Source organism: Lagopus leucura, unplaced genomic scaffold (genome assembly GCF_019238085.1).
Source record: "Lagopus leucura isolate 7727_CA_CO unplaced genomic scaffold, USGS_WTPT01 Super-Scaffold_100002, whole genome shotgun sequence".
NCBI lineage: Eukaryota > Metazoa > Chordata > Aves > Galliformes > Phasianidae > Lagopus > Lagopus leucura.
Genome location: NW_024962263.1, coordinates 46,037,465 through 46,058,546, shown reverse-complemented (window position 1 = coordinate 46,058,546; position 21,082 = coordinate 46,037,465). Strand labels below are relative to the sequence as shown.

Below are 21,082 nucleotides of genomic sequence, written 5' to 3'. Positions count from 1 at the left end.
TTTAAACCACTCTAAGGAAGTTGTTCAGTGTTAAACCTGGAGACAAACGTAATACATAAGCCCAGAGTTCAAGGTCAGAACTCCTCCCTGCTGAATGAGAGTAATACAGCTGTAATGGAATCGCAGCTTGTTCTTACCTTTCCTTCTTTCATGTAAATAGTCAAGTAATTGCCTGGCTTGGTTCCAGAATGGAGGAGTACACCTGTTGAACTCCTTGGATGAATGGCAAATACAATCCTAAAATCTAAGCCCATTTGCAAATTACCTGTGGAGAGTCAAAGAGTGAGTAGAGGAAAAACTGGAAATCATCATAAAAATACATACAGAAAACATCCTTCTACACTCATACATACACATTTAAGGCATAATTCCATATATCATAATCTCTACATAGCTTACCAACAGCAATGTATCCTCCTTCCTTAAAGAAATGAATCCCCATCTCCATGGGAGCATCCAGGCAAGGAAGCACATCCTTTTTTTGCTGAGGTGCATTCATGACTTTTCCATTCATCTTAAAATTTCTCAGGCAACCCTTGAAACTCTTCATTGGTATATTCTGAAACCATGTTTCAAAACGTGAATACCAAAGCATGATGGCCATCTTTTTAGTAAGACTACCCATTAGATCTTTTGTATTGTTGGACTACAGACAGCCATCTGTCGTTAAGGGTACCTAAACCCCATCTCTGATGTGAAAAGACACCTGGCAATAAAAAGTGCTTTAAGCATTACAGTAAGAGCTAAATTTGAGTTGATGTAACTCCTGCTTGCAGCACAGATATTTCCTAATGATGTTTCAACACAACGGGAGTTGTGAGATCTCAAGTACAACGTTTCCTAAGATGCTGTTTATTTTAACTTGTCTTAATTGTCTAATTTTTAAAGTAAAAGGAACAACACACATTTCACACTAATATTAAGGTGCTCAGTCAGTGCTTGGAAATGTATACTAAAGCTTTTCAACATGGAAATCCTTCATATTAACACTTGCACATGTAATCAGTACAGCTTGGGGAGTGTGTAGAGGTGCCTGCATCAGCTCTTTACCTTTCTTTTCAGCAATGGTGGCCCTCCCAGGTAGACTGGTGGCTTAATTTCAGTGGTGGAACTTCTTGCTAATCTTCCTAATCTTCCATGCTGAGCCCTCAGACCATCAACAACCAAGAGGACATTCTTCCCATCTCTGCCACATACCACCTTTTAAGGGTGCAACAAATAATAGAATGAGAAACCCCAATGCCAGTGAAAGCCATTAGAGCTAGTGTACCAAACAGGAACTGAAAAACTGTGCTTTTAAAAGGTGAATCATATACAGTATAAATAGAATATTTTCAGGATAGTCTGAAACTAGCAAAAGTAGAAATGGAAGAGGATAAATAAGATATTTCAATTGAATGTCAAGATGATTTAAAAACCAGGAGCATCTTGCAAGTCAACCATTCAGACTGTCAGAGATTCAGATTCTGGTCATCTTGCCGGGGCTTGCAAATGGAGTCACTCCACACTCACTCTGTGCGTGACTGAAATCAGAATTCTGCCTGACCCAAACACCTCACTGTATTCTGCATCTTAGTGCTCTGTATGGGAGACATTGAAATATTTGAACTGAAAATAATGCGGCGACCATCAGTCTCTGCAAGTTCTCTCCTAACAGAGACCTGTCAGTCACATGAGCTTTGAGGCAAATGAACTAACTTCAGGTCACCACAAGGAACACTTTCACTTTTTCTTCCCTGCCTCTGCCTAATAACTTAGAAATTCAGACTGTGCCTACCATGACTGCTAGTCACTGTTTCTGTGTCATACTACTTACAGTATGCCATTGTCCATCATTGTATTTAACACTAGTTTTGATTTTGATTCGTCTTCTTCCAGAACCAAGCGAAAAGACAAAACGTCCTTTTGAAACGTGGAGAGCCGTGTAAGAGTTCTCAGACTTTCCCTCCATGAAAATGATTAATCCTCTTGATGATCGCGTTCGTATATCCACGGAAAAATGTAACCTGTAGTGGAAAGTAAGCATACTCAAACATATGTCTGTTTTGTCAGGTGCTGTATTCTCCCTGTTCATCAGAAAAGCATCAGCAAAACTCGATTTGTGAATTGCAGAAGACATTTTGGGTGGAATCACAGTGTTCTGCATCGCCCGCCTTCTGAATGTGAATTAAAGTTGACTTACTCAGGCTTAGAACTCGGCATCAATATGCACCATAGCTGCCCACCATAACCAAGTCAATCTACATAGTTTGGGGAAGTATGGAAAAAGAAAATTTCCTGAACCTTTAGAATCACTATTCTGTTGTGCCAAAAGATGGAAACATGACTAAGAATCCTGGCTTTTAGCACTTACAGATTCAAGCAGCTTTGAAGATTCAAGTACTGGGAGGTGAAGAGATAATATTTGTATTACCTGTCCATAGGTGCAGATGAAGAAAACGTGTAGGATATAAAACTGTTGGGGGTGTTTCCAAGGAGATACGCCTCACTGTTGACATTTAACTGAGTTAGTAAAGTGTAGTTTTGCTGGTCATGCTGTACATTAGAATATGTCAAACGATCAAAGTATTTTTCATCCTGGGAGGCAGAATAAAAACATTTATTATGGGTGAGCATAAAATAATAAATTCAATCTACACAAGAATTTCCACCTGAGGCAGTCAGTGCCCTTCTCTAAATGACAGAGAAGCTGTTCTCATTCTTGAGCAAGTACACACTTTGTGTGGAACTTCAACACAAAGAGAACCTGATTCAGAAGTGAGATGGAAGGCAAACAGTAATATTGGGCTCGATAAATCATGGCTGTGCAGACAGAGCCTCAGCATCAACATAGAGTGAAGATGACAGTAATAACAGGCATACCTTGAGCATCTTAAACCTGAGTGGATTTTTGAATTCTTTCAGCAGCATTGGTTCAAGGTTCTCATACTGGTGGCAAGCTCCAAGGGATACATCAGTCTTTGCAGTAAAATTCATGAGATTTTGAACTTCAGGGAGCTGACCTGTCCTAGAGTGAGGAAAGAGATAAGTTCTGTGACACAGGTTACCTTTTCTCTAATGTAATCAACTACATACTGTAAAACTGTGTTCTGTACAAAATGGAATTCCCAGTGACCTGATGTTAAAATACCAATTTTCATCTTTTGATGAAAAATTTACATTCAACACTGCAAAAAAATATTCACATTTGTCCTACTTCTGCCCATTTCCTTTTAGGCTTAAAAACAAAACAAAAAAAATAATCCAAATTATGATGCTTCCTTCTCATCTCTTCTAAACACAGTCTTTTGTACTAAAAGATATCTACTTAAACAGAAATGAGCGTTAATAAAAGCAGTCTTGATTTCTGGATCAGACAATGAAATTTTACTCGTTAGTATGTGCATAGCCAGGCAGATCAAGGAAAAAAAAAGGAGACAGTAATTTACCCTCCTGTGCAAATTAGACATTGTAATGAGAGCTGTCAAAGCATAAGGCCCATCGCAATTTAATAAGCAGTTCTGGTACTAAAGCCAAAATATCAGAAAGACTGTCAACACCAATTTCCTTTGTGGATAAAGAATACTATTAAATAATGCTATCATTTTATAAGTCATGGAGAATCTTTGATGATTAAATTACAAAACCCTTTACAATTGAGAAAATGCAGTGAAACTCCTTGCCCATCATCTTCTGTGAGAAGAGTGGCAGAGCTGGGAGCAGAACCTGAACTTGTTTCAGACAAAAATTCCATTACATCTGAACAACAGATTTAATTACAAGTTGATACTGTCTGGATTAGAAAATAATCTGGGGCAGCAGAGTTAAACATTCATGAAGATTTCATACATGTAGAAGAAAAGCAATTTAGAAAGAAAGCATCTTTAAAAAGGTGATTTAAAAAGGAACACAACAAAAAAGTATGGAACTGAAAGACTACCAAGCCAAATACCTTTCTATAAAAACATTTGAGATGCAACCTTCAAAATCATCTCCACCAAATCTGATAGGCTGAGTGAATGTCTGTGACCTCAGAAAGTCAAATGATTTTGAATCAAGATCATCATCAACCAGCAGTTTTACTCTGAAAAAAAGCAAAGAAAAATGAGCATGAAACCTAAAGAAAAACATCCATGGATTTGAATGAAATATATATTTTAAAAAGAAACATGTAACTGATGTGTTTTCTCATTGCATTGTAAATACACTAGAGCTTCATTTGTTTACTTTTGGGATTCTTTCCATAAAAACTTATACTGAATTTAACTTAGGTGAATTTACTCTGCTTTTCGGTGGTAGATATTGAGCAAGGACTGTCTTCAGTCCTTCAGTCTACAGTGAAATCCTGATCCAAATGAAATTCTTGAAAACTCTCACTGACAGCTACAGGATAAGATTTTGTTCTTTGTATCAAAATGGTTCTTTGTTCTTTGTATCAAAATTGCATTAGCAGCAGCAACTACAGATAATGTTGAAATTTATAATCATCCAAAGTTACAATTATTCAAAACTTTCCTCTGTAATGAGCACTTATTTCATTTTATATGTGGCACAGAAATCAGTGAGACTTAGGAGCTTTCCTGTAAATTGACTTTTCTGATACCTATGAAATAGATCACAACTGAAAAAACAGACAATATTAGCTTCTTCTCTGGACCCATATTAGATGCACCTCTAACTTACAGTGACATATGTAAAGGCTATGGGGAAGTGGAAGAGCTTCCAAGCTCCAGTTTAACAAGTAGACAAAACTCAATAAATCAGACATGCATATTGATCAGCTTTGAATTCAGATATCACAGGGACTTATATGCACACCCACTGTCCAAAAATCTCCTTTTGCTTCATTATTTCAGCATGCTCTGCTCCTGTATACCCAAATTACAAGTCAGACAACATTTTAATCTTTCTCCAACTACAACATAAAACACTCAGATAAAGGACTGGACTCACATGTCAGCTTCTCTTGTTACTGTCACATAATGCATTGACCCATCTTCATACTCCTTCTTCACTTTCATTTCATTCTCTCCTATCTTTGCATTCACAAAGCCAGGGCTCAGGTAGATGGTAAGAATATTAGGCTAAAAAAGAATTGCACAAAATAATCCTTAAATGCAGATGCCTTTAGTTCTCGATTATATCATCATTAATAAAGTTCTCTGTGGTCTCTATTTTCTCAGACAAAAACTGCATTTCACAGTCATCTAGTACCAGATTTTACTCCCAGTTCTTTATGACGAATATAATTCACATTTTAAAATCTCTCTTAAGTAACCAGTTATTTAAAATGCTTGTTTGAATTGTTTTTACAATACCAGAGGACTCAGTTTTTCTTTTCTTAAATATCAAGTGTGTACTTCCATATCTTCTTTTTCAGCCAGCAAGAATGGCGTTTCTGCTTGAACCTTCCTGCGTTTTGACAGGTCATGGCCCAAATCAGCCTTTTCCTCTGCATATTTGATCACAGTATCATTTTTGCATGGGCAGAAGGCCAGTTTTACTCAGAATATTTCCAGCCAACTGTATTAGGCAACAGTCACCTTATTGGGATGGGGGTGCTGTGATACAGAATGCTCAACGTTAAGGATCAGTTACTCATGAAATTAGCTTTGTATGAATGAAGAAATTGCCAGGATGAATTTCTCCATCCTATGACATGCAAGATGACAGCATCTAGAGATGTTTATACTAGCTATTTCTTGCCTTAAAATATGGGAATCTATGTAAAACTTAGTAGTGATGACAAACTGACATGGTCACAGACAAACATGACTGATCCAGAAATAACAACGAACGCATTCTAAGCTGAACACGTTTCATACCCATAGATTGTAACTTAAGAGTGTTCCAGTCGATGCCATTGTTCGAAAGCCAAAGCCAACTTGGAAATCTCTGGGAAATGGGAAATTCGCTGCACTCAGGCTCAGTGTGCCCTTCTTGGAAAAAGCTGCAGATCTGACAAGCTGAAAGAGAGAACAATTTCAGTGTTTTTCCTTCCAATCTGAAGAATTGGCAATGGAGGACAACAAAAGCACTACTCAACATAACTGCAAGCAGCTCCCACCTGAACTACATGCAAGGCAAACTGCAAGCACAACATTCCAGTATAGAACAGACAGACTGAATGCGTTCCAGTATCATTAGCTCTGATGTGCAAAGCTCTACAGGGAGATGAGGGCAGCTGAGCATAACACATCGTTCATCTCTACTGTCTGCATTGACAGGGAAGCTTTTTTTTTTGTTTTTTTTTTTGTTTTTTTTTTTTTTAAGTTTTCACATTTGAGAATGCCAAAGTGTGCAGCTGGAGGAATGGTTTGTACACATTGAGCTATGTAGATGATCTAGTATCTGAGGCTATGCGAGTCATAGGACAGATCATACCTGGGCCTTTTTTTAACAAAATGCTTGTTAATATACAGGAGATATACAGACTCAGAAAGAGAAATAAGGCTAGATCTTCTGCACAGAGAAATAACCTGTATGGTGATTGTTTAGATTCCACAGAGGGAATGAAAATGTCGGGACAGTGCCATTGGAGAAAGAAACCACATAAGGAGTAATAGGTAGAAGCAGACACGTTGATTTTCATTTCTCCATGCAGCACTGGGTAAGACAACACTGAAAAAGCCACACTGTCTCATTTTAAAAGGAATGTAGCAAAACTCGTGGGTGTACAGGAGATTTCACAACACACATAAGTGGAGCAATTGCTTTTTTATGTGAGATTGCAGTGGAAGCTTAGCTCTGTCAAGGAGAAAGATTGAGATGTGACTTAATTATAAAACATAAGCACCTCAGCGAGAAGAAAGATCCTGAGTAGTATTAAGTGACTACATATTCTGCAGTAACAGCAACTGGAGGCCAACAAATGTAAATATGAATTCTTAGTAGTATACAGTATTAAGAGGATGGACTATGTACTGGAGCAAACTATCACAGCAGGAGTGCAGATTCCTTTCTCTTTGTATCTTCACACTACTGTTGGCTTCTTTCTTGGCCATCACATGATAACCAAGGGCAATTTTTTATTCGAACAAGACAATGCCCAGGTTTTACAGACAAACCAGAATCTATGAACTTTACCAAACATTTTAAAAGAATGCTTTTCTTTACCTTCCAGTCATCTGAACATTTCTTGCTGACACCAACAGTCTCATCAAAAACAACAGATGCAGTTTTTGGGTTTTTCACATTCTTCATACAGCCTCGGAACGGAGGTACGGTTATATCAAAGCTGGTTTCAGGGAGTGGGAGGAAAAAGAGTTCAGTAGACTGCTATTTCAAAACAGATACCAGTATAACAACCTGTAAATGCTGGCAATATAAGAAGTAGAAAAATAAAACGAGCAATCTGTATTGCACAAACATACTTCATACTGATCAAACCTGCTCCACAGGGCACACTCAAACTCACCATTAGCCAAAAACCACAGATTATGATTGTGATACATAATACAGAGCACGAAAGAACTTGCCGAAGGAAAGAGTTTAGATGGACTTACCACACAAAGTGCTACAGTCTTTTTATAGCTACTCACCGTTTCCTTAGAGAAGATGGAATGCCACCGAGATAATATTTAGTGAAATCAAAGACTTTAACGTTGGCTGTAATATCAGAGCTGACATAAACAATATTCTTATTTCGGGCAATCAATATTCTAATCTGAAATACGTGAACAATGAGAATTACTTCACTTACCAGGAACAAAATTATTAAGCATGTTACATTCAAAGAGCAAGATATAGCAGATTACATTTAAAGAGTAGGACACAATTTTTTTTTTCCTCCTCTTGTTTACTAACGCTCTGAACCAGAATAGCAGCACTAGTTCAAAGGTACTTGGCAAAATTTAGGAACTTAGTCAAAGCAAATACCTACACAAAATGCTTGACTATTCAAATAAGAGGTGAAGTTTATTGTACTTAGATGAGGTGAATTTTTAGGACAAAGTTCCTAAACGTTCAAACATCGCCTTCCACTCCTTCCACTTGCAGTTGAAGATTCAGGAGCTGCTGCCTCCTGCAAAGGCTGGATCAGTCAGCTGACTGGAGGCAACTTAGCCCAGAGCAGCATAAACACTTCTTCCAGCAGTCACTGCAGTCTACACTACTTAGTTGGAAATGTAAGAAGGGGAAGTGGGAGAACTAATCAAAATAGCAATCAGAGATTTTAACAATGTCTTTAGGATTTCATGTTAGTAGCTCTACAAAACAGCCAGACTGAAGCTAAATAAGTCAGCAACAACATAAAGACTTTGAAAAAGTAACCTCTGTTACTGTTAAGTAACCTCTGAAGAAATACACCTTTATATAGTAAAAAGCATGAACTTAAGTTTTAAAATAATGTTGGTATGTACAGTGATCACAGATCTCTTCACATAAAACAATGTTCTGTCACAAAGGGCTTGATCCTTTGGAAACTGCTTTATTAAAACTAAATTTACTCACAGATAAACATAACAGCAAATAGTGAAGGCTTGCATCCAAACTAATCCTCAACACAAAAACTTCACAACAAATCTTTACAACAGAAGGTTTAGCTTCAAGAAAATTTATATTCCCACAAACAGCAATCAATCAGTTGTTTAAAATGACTTACTTGTTTATACGTCCCATCATTTAAAGTCACATTGTTTTCTATTTCTTTTGGAAGCTCAGAGTCAATTTTGTATCTAAAAACCGGATGGCCATTTTTAATAAGCACACTGATGTACTGATCCTGCAGCAAGAAAAAGCACAAACTGTTCAACATTTCAGATTTATGTCAGTGTCACATGAATTATTGTAACAAAGCTATCTAGCTGATTCAATCTTATTCTGGTTAAAAGCATAAAAGCAAGAACAGTAAAACTTAGAAGACTAATTTTGAATGCTTAAAAAAATCTTAGAAACAGATCTAGTATCAGCTCGAGATGTAGCTGTCAAATCTCCAGAGGACTTTTTCTCATTTCGGAATGTTTACTGATTTTCTTTTTACTTCAACAGAATGGAGATATTACTAAATGATATCACAGTGATAGTTATCATTCCTATAATACTATTACATAAACAGAATTGCTATTGTTCTTTAGCAATTTTCACAGGTATAAGTGACCGTGGTATCACCATGTCACTTCCTACGTTCTCCCTTAGTCTAGACTTGAGAAAAAAAGCATTTGCACTTCTGGAGGATTTCAGTATTTTGAGACTGGTTTGATTCGAGTTGCACCCTCCCTCTGTCACACAAGTCCAAATCCTGTGCACTGCCTATCAAAAGAGCTACTTAGAACAATTTTCAGTTAGCTTTGACAAAGTCAGTATTCAGCAGCAATTGAACACCCAGCAGAATCTACTCATCTGCCATTTGAACAAAGATAACAGTTTCAAGCAACTTTATGGAAGTTATTAGGGCTGCTCTGAAAGTAATGCCTCCTATTTTATGATGATGGCCCACAACATCAGAGGAAAGCGATGATCCTTCTGGATTTCCTAATACCCAGACATCAACTCTGACTGCTCCATTGCAAGGCTAACTAAGATGAAGGTTCACACCTCCAAAGTCACGCCAGAGAAGATGACAACCTTTCTCCTGCAACACAATAACACCAGGCCTCATACCAGTTGTGAAGCACATTGCCAAGCTTGGCTGGACTGTCCTACCACACCCACCACATAGTCCTGATTTGGCACCTTCTGACTTCAACCCGTTCAGGCAGATGCAAAATGGACTGCATGGGCAACATTTTCCTAGCAACAATGCTGCCGTAGCTGTTGTAAAGCAGCGGGTCACCTCCACTGGTCCAGATTTTTATGAGCACAGCACGCAGATTCTTGTTCGTTGCTGGCATCAGCGCATGTTAAAAAATAGTGTTTCATAGCTGAGAATTTTCTCTACTAAATAGTGTTATTGTGCTCTTCGTAGCTGCTGTAGTTTCCATGGAAGCTTTACTATCAGATCAACCTACATGTAAGTAAATCTAATGTGTTCTCATGTCAGTGAACTTTTAAAAAAACTTCCTAGACCTCTAAACAACGCAGAAGCATTTCATTACCTCATTTGCAGCAAAAAACACTATGCCTTCATCTGCAGTAGTCTGAATTGTCTGCTCGTAGCGTATTGGTACATTTGCATTTGTTTCTTTAGATGTGACGCTGGCATAACCAGTGCCTTCAAAATAGCTTTGGTCAGACTCTTCTTTGTACCTGTAATAATTCGGTGTCACAGGCGTGAATATACAAGAGTAAAATCTACTACCACATGGTCTTACTGTCATTAACATTTTTAAAAAACTGAATTTAAAGCATTTAGTGCAGAGCCACTAACAGGGTCAGTTTATCTAATCCAAGCAAAGAAAAAAAACTTTCCACTGGCTTCTATTAATTTTACATATGATCTTTAGAGAGGAAAAACCTGATTTTAAAATAATTAGTGATTTATTTTATCATTCTAATTGTTAGCCAATGGACTGAGATTGCTGTAGATGTGAATAACACCAACTCTGATGACTTCCTCTATGGTACGTATTAATGACCAAGACTTAGAAAAAAAAAAAAGTCATTCATGTAACTGCAGTGCTTATGCTTCTGGATGTTAAAAGACACAAAAATCTGATAAAGTCACAGAACCATCAATCTGTCTACCTCAGTATCGTACCTTCTGCAGGGTTGCACTTCAGTGGTATTGAGATTAAATGTCCTCTTGAAGTTGTAAAGGCTGATAACATTCTCATTTAAGTTGTCCAATTCAATGCAGCCTTCATAATGAGGATAGTCTAGCTTACGTGGAGGCTGAAAAACAGTGTTATTAAAAAACATGCTATCAACATCAGCTGACAAAATTTTACATTGAAATGTGACTGCTAGGACTTACTGCAAGTATTACTAAGACACAGAATGTGTCATTCTAATTTGAAGAAATTACTGTATTATTATATCTCTGGACATAATAACCAAACCATCTGATAGCACCCCAGGAGCACTGCAGCACAATTTAAAGCAGAATCGTATGAGTGGACTGGGGAGAGTGCTCAGCAGGCTGGCAGGTTTTGTGGTGTCCTTGGAAGAATAAAACCCATCATATTCCCTTCTTTGAGTTCCAGCAAGCTACAAGCCAGGCAGCTTCTGCAAGAAGGAGCATTTCTTTGCACTCACCCTATTCCTGCTGGCATGATCAAACTTTTATAGTCTTTGAAAGACTGCTAATTCTAACCTTTACTTGTAAGAGTAACAGAATGATTAACACGGAAATCTCTTTTAAAGACTGAATGACTCTTTGTACCCTAAAATCCGGTGGGTATCCTCCAACATAGAAGACAACAGTGCTTGGATCAAGATTTAGGAGAGTGTTTCCATCTCCACTGTTTGCAGACAAAGGCTTTTCAAACACCGGAGAAGTTGACGTTGCTGCTTTGATGTAATTCAGCTTCACATACTGGTAAATTCTAAAACCAAAACAAACAGGCAAAATATCACATCACACTAATAAAAGACATTCCAAGCACGTTTTGGAATAGTCTGTTGCGTGCTATGGATCTTATACCTTTCAAGCTTAACTTGATCCATAATGGCTTCCTCAGTGTCACTTTCCATCACAAGAGGTTCCACAACAACTTCTACTTCACGATCTCCCAGGTTATAGACACAAGTGAGATGACCGTCTTTTACTGCCATACCAATATATCCTTTAGAAGCCTAAGAACAGCAAAGCAAATAATCATTAATTAATGACTAATGTTAATGAAGTTAGAATACAACATCCCTTCCTCAGGGACACCATCATACTGTGAATGAGTCACAAAGCAATTCACCCACCCAATGATGAGAATTTTATTAAGTTTACCAGTTTTTTTCTGGGAATAATAAATAGTCTGGAGAAAAAGAGACCAGCAGGTTAGTTCATTGCTCTCTACAAATTCCCAAGGAGGGGAAATGGACAAGAAGGTACCAATCTATGATTCTATGAGTCTTTTGTCACTGGTAAGCAATGATAGGATGTGTGGAAATGGCACAAAGCTGTGCCAGGGAACATTCAGACTCGACAATAGGAAAAAAAAAGTATTTACTGTGAGGACGGACAAACACTGTAACATGCTTTCTCACAAGGCTGTTGATGCCCCATGCCTGTTTGTGTTCAAGTGGTATTTGGATAATGTCCTTAATAATATGCTTTAACTTCTGGTTAGCCCTGATGTGTTCAAGCACTTGGACTCAATGATCCTTCTGGGCCCCTTCTGTTTTAACTATTTTATTCTATTCTAAATTGTAGTCAGATGTGTTGTGCTAATTTAATGAATGATGCATTGCACTGAGTATGATTATTCGGAGAGAATATTTGGAGAGTACGGTTATAAATTAATTGAAGAGACATGCATGGCTTTTTATGTTTGTAACATAAAAAGCTGTAAAAGTTAAGGTAGTTCTCAATTCTAAAACATCTTTCAGCTAAAGCCATGGCATTTACTAAAAATTTACATGCAACGTTCATGAAATAAAATAGGTGCTAGGAACAGCACTCAGTCAACACTCCGTTCCTATTAAGTTGACTTAGGGCCATAGAATCATAGAATGGAGAAGACCTCCAAGATCATCCAGTCCAACCACCCACTTACCACCAATATTTTCTCACTAAACCATTTTCCTTAGTATCACATTTAACATTTCTTGAAAGCCTCCAGAGATGGTGTCTCAACCACCACCCTCGGCAGCCTGTTCCAGAGAAGAAATTTTTCCTAATGTCCAACCTGAACTTCATCTGGAACAGCTTGAGGCCATTCCCTCTAGTTCTACCACTAGTTATGAGGGAGAAGAGGCCTACTCCTATCACACCACAACCTCCTTTCAGGCAGTTGTAGAGAGCAATAAGGTCTCCCTCCGAGCCTCCTGTTCTCCAGACTGAACAATTCCAGTTCCTCCAGCCACTCCTCATGAGACTTGTGCTCCAGACCCCTCACAGCTTTGTTGCCCTTCTCTGGTTAGGGCATCCTTTTTATGAGGGGATAAAAAGGTGAGAGTCTATATAGCATAACTACTTTTATCAGCTTTCTGTATGTGAATGAGACTCACTAGAGAAACAATTGCAAACAAGAATTGAAAACACGTTGTTAGGAAGCTCTTTGCAGGATATTTTAAAAATGATGGTTCCTGAGCAAGCATGAATGCATAAGCAACTCTGTATTATTCTGCATATTCAGAAGAGAAATTAAGAGCTGAAGGGGAACCGACCCTTTTATCGTAACCGGAAGAGAAATTCACAGTCATGCGTGCTACAATAAGAGCCAAAGAAGTGAGAGTAGGATCACGTTGTTTGTGCTGACTGCTGCAAACGCTGATAGTTCTGACAAGACTGTATGATGATATTTATGACTGAGAAATAAATTCCAGCAAAATAAATAAACAGCAAAATATCAAAGAGATGAGCAGTCAGTCAGTAAGTTGGCTTGCCAGTGGAAGAATAAACTATTCTTCACAAAGTACTTATTCCACCACATGATGGCAATTATTAAAAAAAGGCTATCAGTGGCTATGAACTTCAGTCAAAACAAATTTTCTCCCACCTGTTCCTTAAAGCATGTTGCCTGTTCTAAAAATCAAATTACATTTTAGAATATACCTACATCTTTATTGCCCAGGTACAAGACAAACTTATTTGATGCCCTCTGGGGGGCATCTAATCTTTTCTGAGGTCTTTGGAGAAAAAAAGTAAGTGAAGTATAGGCTTTCAAATCTTCAAGGTTGCTTGGAGGTCGAACCTCTACACCAGAGCTGCCATTGAACCTCATAGGAATAGCAACCTGTTAAGAAAAATAAAATTCAATACTTCAGAAGAATCTATTACTACGGCTTCTACTTATTTCATTATTCAATCGCTAAGTAACCTACCTACTACCAGTCACTAAAGATTTAATCTCAAATCTCAAATAATCTCAAATAATCGTTACTTTCACTACATGTAATGGACAGGATGTGCCTTGTGGCTCCAAAGAGCAAGCCTATGAATTATTTACATGTCTACATACATATCTCAGTGCTTCACTTTTCTGGACTTGACTGTCTGTTGGAAATTGTAATGCACCTCTGATAATAATAAATACATATCCTATTACTGCTACTTACATTACAGTCACAAATTCTTCTCATATACTGCATGTTATTTGTGTTTACCTCAGTAATGTTTCTGCTGTCATCTGAGGCCATGCCATCCATTGATACTATAACTACCACAGTTGCTTAAATGGAGAAAGAGCGAGATGCCTATAGCTGATGCCTAAAATGTCAAGGCAGATGGAGATACAAAGGCACAAGGCTGCACGTTTTCTGGAAATGCCAGCGTTCCACTGGCCACAAATGGGTAGAGATCCCTGCCTCTAAGCCTGCAGAACTGACTCTGCCTCTTGCTGCCAAAGTTACCCTGTTGTAACTGGAAGAAAAATGGTTCTTGAATAAATAAGATCTGAAAATTGATCTGGAAAATTAGACTGTATGAGAAGGATGAAACTAGATGCTATTGCATCCGGCCATTCTTATGTATGAATTACACTTCTCATCAGCATACTAAATTTAACTGCTGGGTTATGCTATTAAATGAAATTTATGTCTGATCCTTCACAAATGTTTTAACAAAATGATTTATAAAGAGGAACAAAAGCACTGCAGTGTCCAAAACACTAAGAACAAGCATGATTGCAGTGTTCAAGACAGACCTTATTTGCAGCATCTCTTGCCTGCTGAATCAGCTCTCTTATGCGGTTTACGTTCTCAGAGATATTGCTTATTGGCATTAGCTGTTGGTTGATACTCTCAATCTTGCTGAACAGATCTGGAAGTTGGTTTGTCAGTTTCTTTACTGTAATGGGAAAAAATCCACATCATTAAGGGTAGAATGGAGGAGGAAAACATATAGAATTATGGGGTATGAATACATAATTGAAAAGCAATAGGGTGATAACAGAACTGTTTTCATTAGGATAATGGAGATAATGATGAGGATAATGAACAACAGAGAGGAATCAGGTCTACGTGCATCCCCCCAAGTAGCATGCCCTTCTGCACTGTTGGAGGGAGAATACCAGCATAAGTGAACTGTTGGTCTGACCTAGTAGGGCACATGTCACAGAATTCTTTGCTTCAAGGACACACTGCTGGCTCACATCCAACTTGCTGGATCCCCTGGTCCTTTTCTGCAGAGCTGATTTCTAGCTGGGGGACTCCCAGCATGTCCTGGTGCCTGGGGTTCTTCCTCACCAGGTGCACGACTTCCCTCTTCCTTTTTCTGAACAGCATGAAAATCCTGTCAGCCCATTTCTCCAGCCTGTAGAACCACTGCCTCTGGATGGCAGCACAATTCCTCTGGCATTGTGGAGGAATGCCACTCCTCCCAGTTTTGTGTCATTGGTAAAATTATTGAGGGTACATTTTACCCCACCATCCAGGTCATTCATGTTAAGCAGCGTTGGAACCAGTATGGACCTCTAGGCACACCACTGATTACAGGCCTCCAAGTCTTCTGAAATGAGCCATGATATTACCTTTTAACACAGACTAATTCTCCTTCTGCAGTGCTTGCTCCTTCTGACTGGCAATGGAGGAAGTTCACAATACTGGCTCAGATTAGACAGCCAACTTTTAGATGATTAGCAGAGACTAAGCAAATAGCAAGAATCCACAGTAGAAAACAACACCAACCTGAATTGTTTGCTTCTGTCAATGCTTTGTTGAAGCCAGCACTCTGCGTGCTTCCATAGGTACCCTTCAGTTTTTCCACATCTTCCTGAATTGGGAGCAGTTCATCCAGTACATTAGTTGTCACGTCCTTGGCACTTTTTACCATGTTCTTTGCACTGGTGATGATGCTGTCAATGTCATCTGAAAGGCACAAAAATGCATGTGTAGATTCTTACAGTAACTGGTGAAAGAGGCAAAAGAGAAGTGATGAGTAAGTAACTGACCTCTGTTTATCCCATTAAGATTATTTTGAAGAGTAACAAGATCAATCTGTAGTGTGTTCTTCTTTCCATCAGTGACTCCAAGTCTTTGCTTTATGTCTTCGAGGGTTGGACCAATAGCTGCAAAACAGTGAAGGTCCTTTATGAACATTATACAGAAATATCACCTCTCTGTTGGCTGAGCTGTGTGGCTTGAATGCACTGTAAAACATTTGTGCAGGTCTAAGGATTTGCTGGGCCTGAGTGCTGCAAAGGAATATAGATAGCACAGTAAAGGTGAGAAATTCACTTTCTTGTCTTTTTATGTTAGAAATAACCATCACGATGTGTCCCGCAGTAATGGAACTATCCTCTTCTGATAAAATACATGCTACAGAGCTTTGGTGGAACTGTGAAGATTTGTGATTCAATGAAAGTTTCTGATGTTGACCCATCACGCTGGAGGTATTTAAAAGATATGTAGATGTGGTACTTCGGGATGTGATTTAATGGTAGAATTACCAGTGTCGTGTTGATGCTTGGACCTGGTGATCTTAGAGGTCTTTTCCAACCTAAATGATTCTGTGAGTCTATGATAACATTTCTATTCTCACTTTATTTCTCAGTACCTTTCAATGTCCTTTCAGTATCCTGTGCTTGATTCAAGAGCGTACTGCTCTCAGCTTTCAACTTTGCAGCTTTTCCTGATAGGTCTTCTCTCTTCACAGTCTGGTCATAGAAGCATAGGATTGTAAGACTGCTTTAATAATTATTCTGACATTCAAAAAGTAAAAGAGAAGGCCCAATCCAGTTTTATAAAAACAGCTATAGAAGGACAGTGATTTTATACAAAGAATAATACCTTAAAAACCAATTAGCTGTTACATGCTAATCCTCTGCTGAAGAGCTTATGGATATTACTAGTGCAAAGTAAAAGAGAATAGCTGAAAGAGCTCTCAATGATCACTGGGTTTGCCTCATTCATCACTCTATTTTGCACTGAAATGGACAAGAAGCATTCAGATGGACAACCTCATCAGAAAGGCAGTAACAAGTCTGAATTGTGCTGAAGCAAGGCAAATACATGAATGTGAAGAATAGCAGCTTCCCCAAATAATGGCCACAAATCAATACAACATACCAAGACACAGAGGACTTCAATTTTGGTGCTTCTCAGAGAGTAAAAAAAACAAAACAAACAAACAAACAACACTTATTGTACCATCATTTCAGCTGCTTGTAAGTACTTACTGACAAAGCTGAGTCAGCTGCACTCCCAGCTTTGTTGGCTGCTTCCTCTGCAGCTTTGATGGCATTAATAATATTGTCATAGGCAGTAGAAGCTTCCACAGCACAGCCTACCAGCTCATCCTTCCTGGCATTGTTCTTTATTCTGTGGGGAAAAGAGTGAAAAAATGCACCCTTCTGCAAAGACTGTGGACTATGAGAAAAGACCTGAACCAAGTATTTTCTAATTAATGCCAATACAGGAAACATTTTTCATTTAGAACATTGATTAAAAGTAGAAAATTTCAATATACAAAATGATTCTTCAGAACTTGGAAGAGTTCAAGTACTTGGAAAAATACGACTGTAGGCCTCCAAACAGTCTTTAACTGATTTGGATGGGGAATATTCCCCAGGGCACAAGGCCAATAAGCCTCCTTCATTGCAGCTTCCCAAATACAGGTCAGCTCAGAGGAGTTTAGAGAACAGTGGCTTCCAGATGATCTCGGGCTGCTCCAGCACTCTACAGAAGTGGAAGATGACACACACAATGGAACAGCTTCAAGACCACTTGTGTTTTTGCCAAAGAAACAGTGCATGAGCTCTGGAGCCAGAAACAACAGACAATTCTAATTGGTGTGATGACAAAATGCAAACAACTTGCACAGAAAAAAAAAAAAAAATAGGATTTTACTTTCTTTCATTTTGTCCTGATACACTGTGATACAGATATACTGTGAAAGGCCTCCAAAACCTCTCTCATATTTCCAACATAAAGTACAAGTAAAGGAGAAATAACAGATTCATATCAGATTTCTCTTTTTTTTTTTTTTTCTCCTCATATTGCCTTTCCAGAAGATTCCTTGAAGGATGAGAAAACTATAGGATTATTTTCCTCAGTAAATCTAAAAAGGCATATCTTACAGTTATTTACCCCAATTCAATGACATCATAAAGGCATCCCTGACTGCAGATACAGGAATTAACATCATAAAAAAATATACCATAAGCACTTATCTGCTCTCTACCTGAGGACAATCTCTCTCGTTAATAAATAGTTAGTACAGTAAAATGGAGCTGTATTTCCTGTGATTAGGAAAAGTACAAGATGACTCGGGTTTGGGATGAAAAGAAAACATCTCTGCAGAAGCAGAAAAAAATGACTTTTTTTCCTAACTTTGCAAATGGTCATTAAAGCAAGTGAATTTACACACAAAGCTTTGCAACTGTGAACATTGTGTACAGAATTGTCTCATTTACAGGAACAGTAACATACTCTTCCAGTTGTTTTGCCAACTCTTGCAAAGATTTGGCATGTTCCTCAGCCCTCACCACCAAAGGTTCTTTGCTTGCTGATAAGGAGCTATTCGTGAGCTTTCCATTCATATCCTTCCGTGCTCCATCAAGCTGAGCAGACAGGCTTTCATATTCCTACACATTTATAAAGGAAAAAATAAATTTATCACCATCAGTGGTATGTAAGTCTCACCCCTGAGAAGACTAAGGAGAAAAATAACCCTTCCCACACTCTGGAATTTGTTGGAAACAACTGCTAGTCATTACATTATCTTTTTAATACAATGGATACAGAAGCACAAAAACTGCTGTTCTAAGTAAGAGGCCTAGCATATTGCCCAGGTGGAAGCAATTGCCTAGAAAGAAATACAGGAACAGCACAATCACTTCTGGTATTTCTCAAGAACATTCTCTCAAATTTCTGATGTCCACAACTCAGGGTCTACCTCAGACACACATAACAACCCTTAATAAGCTGCTCTTCCAAACATTTATGCAGGCAGGGATTCTCCGTAAAGAATGTGCTGAGATCACTTTGTGTTTTTTTTGTTTTTTTTGTTTTTTTGTTTTTTTTTTTCCTAAATATACAAGGCTCATGTCCTCGCCACTGAGCTCAGCTACCTATTAAAGTGTCAGCGAAGTATTGGATTTTTTAAATCTTAACCTAAACAGGTTAACAATACCTCTTTGCTCTTCAGCAGTAATCCAAGCATACTGTCAGCTTGTGTCAGGGAAGTCTGGGCAGAGCTCAAAATATCCAAGATGCTGTTCTGTTGTACATTTGTCTCATCAATTCGTTTCTGGGGAAAAATAAATGGTTGAATATCAGATGATTGGGTTATAATTAAGAAGCAGGAAAATCACATCTGTGAGCACATCAGGACACACAAATCACCTAGAGCATAACAGAGGTTTTTTTCCAAAGATGCTACTGCTGTGTTTATCTGTAGTGTCTATGATCTAATCCATGGATTAGAATAGTGACAGAACTTGGGAGTTTGCAGTGGTATAGCACATAGCTCACCAAGACAGCTGAGCAAGAGACCACAGTAGTTCAGTTATTATTGCTCAGACGAGATGGTAGTAGTATGTGTCAGCCTAGATCAACAGTCAGGGAAGACCATTTAAGGGTTTGTCCTTGCAAACCTGGAATCTTTAAATACACCTTCCAAGTGACAAATCTGATCTTTTCTGCTCTCTGAAAGGCAGAAATAAGATCTTTAAGCCATCCCTTCATCTGTGGATGTCACTAAAAAGGAGGCATGAACCCTCTCCGTTTTACTTTCTTGATAGAAAAACAAATGGAAGTCCTTGGTCTAGAACAGTAATTGTGACAATTTACAGAGTAGCTCTAGGGTAATGGCACAGCATTACACACAACTAGACAAGAGGTACTGCAGGTAAGGATATTAAACTCTCCTCAGTTATGTTCCTGTCATTCTAAAAAGTCTCTCTCTAACAGAGAAGTGTAGCAGCAGATTTATGACATGAACAGATGCATCCATCTTTTCAGACAACTGTGCACACTCAGCCAACACATGCATTGTATAGTCCATGCACATAAAGGTGCAGTTCAACGTTTAAGGAACAGTTGAACATAGAAATTATTTTGCTCGAGCAGTGTTAGCAAACTGGCTAGACATGAGTGTTACAAAACAGCAACACTTCAGCAAAAATACAATTTGCTGAAAAGAATGCATCCTGAAGCACACTCATCTCTCTTTTACTATCAGCTTGAAAGAAATCAAGTAGAGTTCAGGAGTGGAAGCATTGTCACATTTCTCATCAGACTTCAAAAGCAGTTCTGTGGACTATTAATCTCAAATAATTTAACAGTATTGGACACATTTTCCTCATCTTTTACAGCTTTTGTAGCCAATTACATCAAGAAACTTACTATGGGATGTGTATCAGAACCAGCGATTTGATCTACAATAGGAAACAAAAGCAGTGGCAACTAAAGAATAATGGTCAAGCAGAGACTCTTTTTGCCCTCTCATCAGAAATGCATCCTTATCACCCTGTTCTCATTACATCAAAAGGTCGCAAGTGGGAGCAGACTACATTTATACCTGGTCATACACACATACATCAAAAGATAAAAAGAGATCTTGGGAAAATAAGTCTAAAGAATTAGTGTTACTTGGCTTTGCACAGTCAAATGTGGCAATAAAAAGTAGTTTTATCTCCTGAAACTTAACTTTATTCTCTCAAACCCCAGCAGTACCTTAATGTCTTCCAATAGAACTCCATTTTCTCTGTTTAAGTTCTCAGCTTGTTTGGTTTGTCCTGTTGCTTCATTCAGAGCTTCACGAAGATCATTAAGTTTGGATTCATATTCATTCAATGAATCCCTCATAATTTTAACAAGTCCATGATTTTCTTGGTGGTACTTCTGCAGTTCATTCTTAACACGTGCCAGTACTGAATTATCGGGACCAGAAAGAAAAGCTTTGTTCAGAGAAAAAGGGAACTGCAACAAACCACCTTTAGAAAGGTCTGACATACAGGGTTAAAAAAAAACCTAAGGGTTGCAGAAATTAGAGAACATCCTTTGCAGCACTAGATCTAGTGTTACTGTAGCAGAGATACTATTCAGCATCTCACTGGATTAAATTTGCTCACAAATTTGCTGCTGCAGACACAGAGCACAGATCAGTGTTTATTTGGCTATTTCT

General features: G+C 38.3%; 1 protein-coding gene across 1 annotated transcript in view; it reads right to left on the bottom strand.

The window, feature by feature from the left end:
- Positions 1–21,082, bottom strand: part of LAMA3 (laminin subunit alpha 3) — a 112,747-nt gene that overhangs the window by 2,468 nt on the left and 89,197 nt on the right. Inside the window, exons 51-75 of the mRNA XM_042869575.1 lie at positions 20,632–20,828; positions 19,088–19,204; positions 18,385–18,539; positions 17,133–17,274; positions 16,511–16,610; positions 15,906–16,022; positions 15,643–15,822; positions 14,661–14,803; positions 13,575–13,751; positions 11,501–11,652; positions 11,240–11,402; positions 10,616–10,749; positions 10,014–10,164; positions 8,582–8,701; positions 7,521–7,645; positions 7,096–7,216; positions 5,805–5,945; positions 4,933–5,063; positions 3,932–4,063; positions 2,863–3,007; positions 2,414–2,577; positions 1,817–2,006; positions 1,051–1,200; positions 400–559; positions 138–265 (exon numbers count right to left, since the gene is read on the bottom strand). Coding sequence (XP_042725509.1) covers positions 138–265; positions 400–559; positions 1,051–1,200; positions 1,817–2,006; positions 2,414–2,577; positions 2,863–3,007; positions 3,932–4,063; positions 4,933–5,063; positions 5,805–5,945; positions 7,096–7,216; positions 7,521–7,645; positions 8,582–8,701; positions 10,014–10,164; positions 10,616–10,749; positions 11,240–11,402; positions 11,501–11,652; positions 13,575–13,751; positions 14,661–14,803; positions 15,643–15,822; positions 15,906–16,022; positions 16,511–16,610; positions 17,133–17,274; positions 18,385–18,539; positions 19,088–19,204; positions 20,632–20,828 — 3,635 coding nt within the window. The remainder of the gene's footprint in view (positions 1–137; positions 266–399; positions 560–1,050; positions 1,201–1,816; positions 2,007–2,413; positions 2,578–2,862; positions 3,008–3,931; positions 4,064–4,932; positions 5,064–5,804; positions 5,946–7,095; positions 7,217–7,520; positions 7,646–8,581; positions 8,702–10,013; positions 10,165–10,615; positions 10,750–11,239; positions 11,403–11,500; positions 11,653–13,574; positions 13,752–14,660; positions 14,804–15,642; positions 15,823–15,905; positions 16,023–16,510; positions 16,611–17,132; positions 17,275–18,384; positions 18,540–19,087; positions 19,205–20,631; positions 20,829–21,082) is intronic.